Source organism: Diaphorina citri, unplaced genomic scaffold (genome assembly GCF_000475195.1).
Source record: "Diaphorina citri unplaced genomic scaffold, Diaci psyllid genome assembly version 1.1 scaffold98, whole genome shotgun sequence".
Classification (NCBI taxonomy): domain Eukaryota; kingdom Metazoa; phylum Arthropoda; class Insecta; order Hemiptera; family Psyllidae; genus Diaphorina; species Diaphorina citri.
The window spans coordinates 347,083-353,707 of record NW_007377535.1 but is presented as its reverse complement, the minus strand read 5'-3'; the positions used below and the strand labels follow the sequence as shown (position 1 = coordinate 353,707).

The 6,625-nt window shown below is 37.1% G+C and overlaps 1 protein-coding gene across 1 annotated transcript; it reads left to right on the top strand.

Moving 5' to 3' along the window:
- The first annotated feature begins 4,527 nt into the window (after window positions 1-4,527).
- Window positions 4,528-6,312, top strand: LOC103524431 (transcription initiation factor TFIID subunit 11). Its single transcript, XM_008489445.3, has 3 exons — window positions 4,528-5,459; window positions 5,621-5,708; window positions 6,135-6,312. The coding sequence occupies exons 1-3, from the start codon at window positions 5,059-5,061 to the stop codon at window positions 6,300-6,302; spliced, it is 657 nt and encodes a 218-aa protein (XP_008487667.1). The 5' UTR covers window positions 4,528-5,058; the 3' UTR covers window positions 6,303-6,312.
- The last annotated feature ends 313 nt before the right edge of the window (window positions 6,313-6,625 follow it).

Genomic DNA, 6,625 nt, shown 5'->3' with positions numbered 1-6,625 from the left:
TGAAACTTCACAAGCAGGTTCATGAAGGAAAGCAGCATGAGTGTGAGAAATGTCCAAGACTCTTTCCATCCAGTAAGATGTTATATGATCATACTATGAGAAGTCACAAAACACGAGAATTATTCAAATGCCACCAGTGTTCTCGAAAGTACATGTCAAAACCATCACTTCGTCGTCACATCTACGCCACCTGTTGCCCTTACCTTGGGTACATAATTACATATTATCTACTAGGCCTTATCCTGTAATATCTTTGAATAGGTAAGTCTAACCGATTGAAGCCCGAGAATAATACCTAATTATGTTTTATTTTGTTTTAAAAAGTTTTCTTCAGAACAAAAAAGTCGTATGTCTTACCATTTGTTAGCAATTTGCGTGAGAATAATAAAAACCCTTATATTGCCCCTTCATTGCATAACTAAAAGCTCTCAAAACTTCAAGCCAAATGTGCGACCTCAAGATGATGAAATTTTTTCATGAAAATTTCAGGGATTAATCTACTCATCAATACGCAACTTTTGACATATCAGGCGTTTTTAAATTCGAACATTTTTTTTTTCACTCCACCCTAATACACATATCCGCTAATCGTTCCTTCCTATTGGGGGTGGGTTGATTTTTTTTTTTTTTTTTAATGATGAATTCTTTTTCCCTTTGCAGATTACTATGAATCATTCAGGAATCAAATTGGAATGTTCACCAGACTTGAAGTATGTGAAAAACGAAATTCGGGAAGATCTTCAAACTATTATAAAAATTGATGAGACGAAATTTCACCAAGAAAGTTTGAACGTTTCAACAAAACAATCATGTCAATTTCTCCTAGAACATCTTTCTCTGAAGAATAATATCACAGGGACACAGCAGTGCGAAGTCTATCAATGCTATCATTGCCTAAAAATTTTCAAGAGGAAAAAAGATCTCCCGAGACACATTATGTCAGTACACATGCGAATAAAATACCCCTGTACTATTTGCCCAAGGGAGTTTCAAAATAAAGCCAATCTAAATCACCATTTGGCCAGCCACGCCGGCAAAACATATGAATGTGAAAACTGCTCCAAAATATTTAATTCAAAACGCAAGCTCTACTCTCATAAAAGAAAAGATCATATGGGATTGACTTATAGTTGTTTTATGTGTAACAAAACTATCACGTCAAAAAACAGTTTGAGAGATCACATCCACCTGTTTCACGGAAGGAAGAAACTGTTTTCTTGTGAATTATGTCCTCAAACATTCACATATTCAACATCTTTACAGAGACATAAAAAAGAAAAAGTTTTTTTTTTTTTTTTTTTTTTTTTTTTTTTTTTTTTTTTGAGGTTTGATATGGGGACTATCTTATCGTCCCGAAATTGAAGAGAGAAGGATGACAAGATAAAAAGCCAGTCTTTCCAAAAGCAAAGCTTATCTGTTTAGGATAAAATCCGCCCCGGGCGAGAATAAACCCGCGACCTAGCGCTTACAAAGCACACGAGCTACCAACCAAGCTAACTAGGCTGGCACCAAAAACTTTAGTCATTGTATAAAATGACAGTCGACTGGGTCGACCCATTTCTGGAACGACTTGAGATGTGATGATGATGAAAATGACGTTCATTGTTTTATCTGAGTACCTACTTGTTCAGAAATCACGTCAATGAAAAATTGCTATAAAAAGGAGCTGTGACCAGAATTGTTATTATAGGGTTAGGTTAAACACAAAAAGGATCTCATTTTTCACTGCCACGATCCCTTATCTGTTACAGTGGCATTCTCAATCCTGATTCCAAACCTGGAGCTGTTCGTCTCCCTCATAGGAGCTCTCTGTATGGGTCTAATGTCCCTCGGTATCCCTGCTATCGTAGATCTACTCACATTCTGGCACGTCCATACTGGCGCTTTCAGAGTGTGGTTTGTCTTCCGAAATGTGGTTATCATATTGGTCGGATGTTTTGGCACGGCTACGGGCGTCTACTTTTCCATCAAGAAAATCGCTCAAGTTGTATTTCACATGGATAACAGGTGACCATAGGGTCGCAGGGTGCTGGCTCAAAGTTGAATGGGCTCATGATTTCTCTAGCTATAAGGATTGTTTGCCTGCTAGGGAGGGAATGAGGGCTTAACCCATTCTTTAAGGCATTTGCCCCTACACCTAAGGCATTTGCCTGCCACGATCCCTTATCTGTTACAGTGGCATTCTCAATCCTGATTCCAAACCTGGAGCTGTTCGTCTCCCTCATAGGAGCTCTCTGTCTGGGTCTAATGTCTCTCGGTATCCCTGCTATCGTAGATCTACTCACATTCTGGAACGTCCATACTGGCGCTTTCAGAGTGTGGTTTGTCTTCCGAAATGTGGTTATCATATTGGTCGGATGTTTTGGCACGGCTACGGGCGTCTACTTTTCCATCAAGAAAATCGCTCAAGTTGTATTTCACATGGATAACAGGTGACCATAGGGTCGCAGGGTGCTGGCTCAAAGTTGAATGGGCTCATAATTTCTCTAGCTAAGGATTGTTTGCCTGCTAGGGAGGGAATGGGGGCTTAACCCATTCTTTAAGGCATTTGCCCCTACACCTAAGCCTCAGAGTGAGCTTTTTGTGTGTGGAGTTAGGATGGAGGGATTAAAGTTATTTATTTGTCATGTGAGCGCCTTTTCTGCCTTGCCATTTTGCTGGAATTTCAACCAGCTAGGTATACTCACATTAGGTACCTTACTTGGCTTGAGTGGGGCCGGAAAACCCAGCAGCATATGATTGCCCACTTGCCCAGACGCTAACCCGTCCAGATACCGACCACGGGCAATGTCGCTTAACTGCAGTAGTAGTCCGTTAGAAACTGATTGGTTCACTGTCCTATTGCCACTAACTTATTGAGCTCGGAGGATCTAAATTCTAAAATAAAATACCTAGGTACATTTTGTTCGAAAATTCATGGAGATTTTTTTTCTTTCTTTTAAAATAATTTAAATGCTTTGATCGCACTATCAGAATAGTTGAATGGTAATATAGGAAATAGGTAGATAGATATCCGTAAAAAAATATGATGATAATAAAAATCGAAAGAAAAATAATAATAATAATAAAGAAATCAAATTTTCTCAGTTTTACAGAAGAATTTTAGCTGCCAGAAAACCTTTTAAGGATTAATACCTACCGCCGCGCCGTAAAATTTTCGAGATATGATATGCAGCCCGTCATTACATCAACATGGACTCGTCTAAAAGGGGGGTTAATATACCACAAAATATGGGTCAAGGTCAACTGGTTTTCAAACCACATTCCTGAGTTCAATGACCTCGCATGGGCCTTTTCATTAGACCAAGGAGGTCATCGGGTACTGGATAAAGCTCATCCAGTAGTGTCAAAGTGAGGCAGTAGTCACGAGTTGTACGTTGTACTGTTCTACATAGTTTGAGCGGGATTTTTTGATTTTTTTTTTTTAAGTACCTACCTTTTAACCTTTTCTGCTTTTATCTTGACCAGACGGCCACAGAGCACAGAGAAAAATAAAATTTGGAAAAGCGCTTCGCTTGAAATCGGCGTGCGTAGGTATTTTTTTTTATTTGGATTTTGTGATTTTTCATTTCATGTTTCATAAAAGACCCGGAATTTCTTATTTTCTGCATTGAATTTGTAGGATTTTCTTTATATCTCTCTTTAACTTTGCCCTCACAAACTTCTATCTTGACCAGACGGCCACAGAGCACAGAGAAAAATAAAATTTGGAAAAGCGCTTCGCTTGAAATCGGCGTGCGTAGGTATTTTTTTTATTTGGATTTTGTGATTTTTCATTTCATGTTTCATGAAAGACCCGGAATTTCTGATTTTCTGCTGTTCTGCATTGAATTTGTAGGATTTTCTTTATATCTCTCTTTAACTTTGCCCTCACACCTTAAACGTAGTTCTGCAGTTTGGTCTTATTGCTATCTGACATTGAAGAGTGAACTTGGGTTGCAAGACTCGTTTTCATACATCAGATTGTTGTTCACACAGCTTCAAAATGACCGAGGAAAAAAAGGTAAGTGTGTAAATGTCTATTGAAACTGGAAGTAGGTAATTTGGTTGTAACTCTTGTGATAAAAGCAGTTACTGATGTGCAGCCTTTGTGAATCAACTGCTAAAGTAATTACATTATTTTGGACACATTGTGTGAATAATTATCTAATCAATAGATTCATATAAGCTTAACCCATCTTATGGGGCAGTTGGCCCCTACACCTAAGCCTGAGAGTGGGCTTTTTGTGTATGGAGAAGCTATCTAATCAATAAGTTAGTTACCATTAACTGTTTTCACTTAGTTCAACTCTAATTTCATTGGTCTTTAAGCTTTTAATGGCCAAAAGAATGACGCACTGAAGTAAGTACCTACATGGTTGATATACAGGTCATGGTTATGTACTGGGTTGGATTGAGCTTGGACTAGTTCAGACAGGACATTGTTCCTATAGTTTGGCATGAGAGTGGTAACTTATAAACAAGGTTAGTTTACCAACCTTGCCTATCCCAACCCAGTACATAACCACAAGGGGTTAATATACCACAAAATATGGGTCAAGGTCAACTGGTTTTCAAACCACATTCCTGAGTTCAATGACCTCGCATGGGCCTTTTCATTAGACCAAGGAGGTCATCGGGTACTGGATAAAGCTCATCCAGTAGTGTCAAAGTGAGGCAGTAGTCACGAGTTGTACGTTGTACTGTTCTACATAGTTTGAGCGGGATTTTTTGATTTTTGATTTTTTTTTTCAAGTAAAGTACCTACCTTTTAACCTTTTCTGCTTTTCAAGTAACCAAGTAAGCCTTTTCAGCATTTCAGATTTCAGCAATTTGTGATAGAATCACAAAAAAATTAAGAAATCTTTTACTTTTACGGCTCTTACCTTTCTTCGTGTTATTGTTATACTTATACTTATTAGGTAATATAATTATCAAAGCAGGTACCAAGTGAACACTAAAGAACAATTAAAACACCTATCAAAATTTATCCTTTTGTCTGAATGAACTACTTTATGAAATCAAGTGAACAACCACTATAGGTACCTACTAACTGTTGGCCATCTACAATAAACAGAAATGGCCAGCTTGTTCAAAATAAAAGAAGAAGACGATGATGAAGCTCAAAGCAGCTCATTGTCAAACAAAGTATCTGACCTCCCAAGCATAGAAGATTTCAATGATGACAACAATATAAAGGTCCAGTTAAATTCTGACAGTGATAACTCATCTGATGAGAGAACGGAAGAATGTAACTTCAGTAATTTGGATGCATCACATACCAGGAATAACTCGGAAAGTGAGAATGCTACATTTGATTTGCTGGATAACAACTTTACAATCAAATTTGATGAACCAGGGACATCAGAGACATCTACTGCAGCAAAGTCTAAAAGTTTGAAGAGAAGGAAATCAGAAGAAGCCAGGGCTGAAGCTAAGAACAAGAAAGAGATGGAGGAAGAAGAAAGGGAAAAAATGCAGTAAGTGTAATCAATAGTTAATTTTTCAAATGAAGAAAAAAAAATAATAATATATATAAAAGATAGATAATTTAATATTAGAAAAATTTCAAACATAGGTAGGTACATAACAAATCAGTCACTCAGATTTTTGAAGCCTGCCTAATTTTGATATTTTTCAGAGTGTTAGTATCAAATTTCACTGAGGACCAACTGGACAGATATGAAATGTACAGGAGAGCAGCATTTCCTAAAGCAGCCATTAAAAGAGTAAGTATGGAGTCACAATTAGACATAAAAAAAACATTCATGGTGCTGATATTCACACTTGTGATGTGTGTTTAAAACAATTTTCCTCCCCTCGAAGCTTGCAATATCATCAAAAAACTGTCCATTCTGATGTCAAATATCCATGTGAAAAGTGCTCGAAATTTTTTTCGACCAAAGAGTGCCTCAGATATCATCGAAAAAGGCATTCGGATATGAAAATCAAATATAAGTGCAATCAATGTGAAAAAAGTTGGAGTCACAATTAAAGTTATAGTTTAGGTACTTTTTTGGGACTTACTAAACACCATTGAGATCAAACTTTATCCAATGGTAGAAAGATATATCTGATTAATTTTGGCCTGACCCTGATTACTCATGGACTACTAATACCTGCCTTCATGTTTATTTTTCTTTATTTTTTTACAGCTGATTCAAACAATCTCAGGAGGTTCTGTGTCTCAGAATGTTGTCATTGCAATGTCTGGAATTGCCAAAGTGTTTGTAGGAGAAATTGTTGAACAAGGTAATCATTTGTTGCATATCCAAATTTCTTGGACCTTTTCTGTTCCTATGGACATGTGCCATATTTATTGATAATTGTGTTCAGAATTGGTTGTCACAATTAAAGTTATAGTTTAGGTACTTTTTTGGGACTTACTAAACACCATTGAGATCAAACTTTATCCAATGGTAGAAAGATATACCTGATTAATTTTGGCCTGACCCTGATTACTCATGGACTACTAATACCTGCCTTCATGTTTATATTTATTTTTTTACAGCTGATTCAAACAATCTCAGGAGGTTCTGTGTCTCAGAATGTTGTCATTGCAATGTCTGGAATTGCCAAAGTGTTTGTAGGAGAAATTGTTGAACAAGGTAATCATTTGTTGCATATCCAAATTTCTTGGACCTTT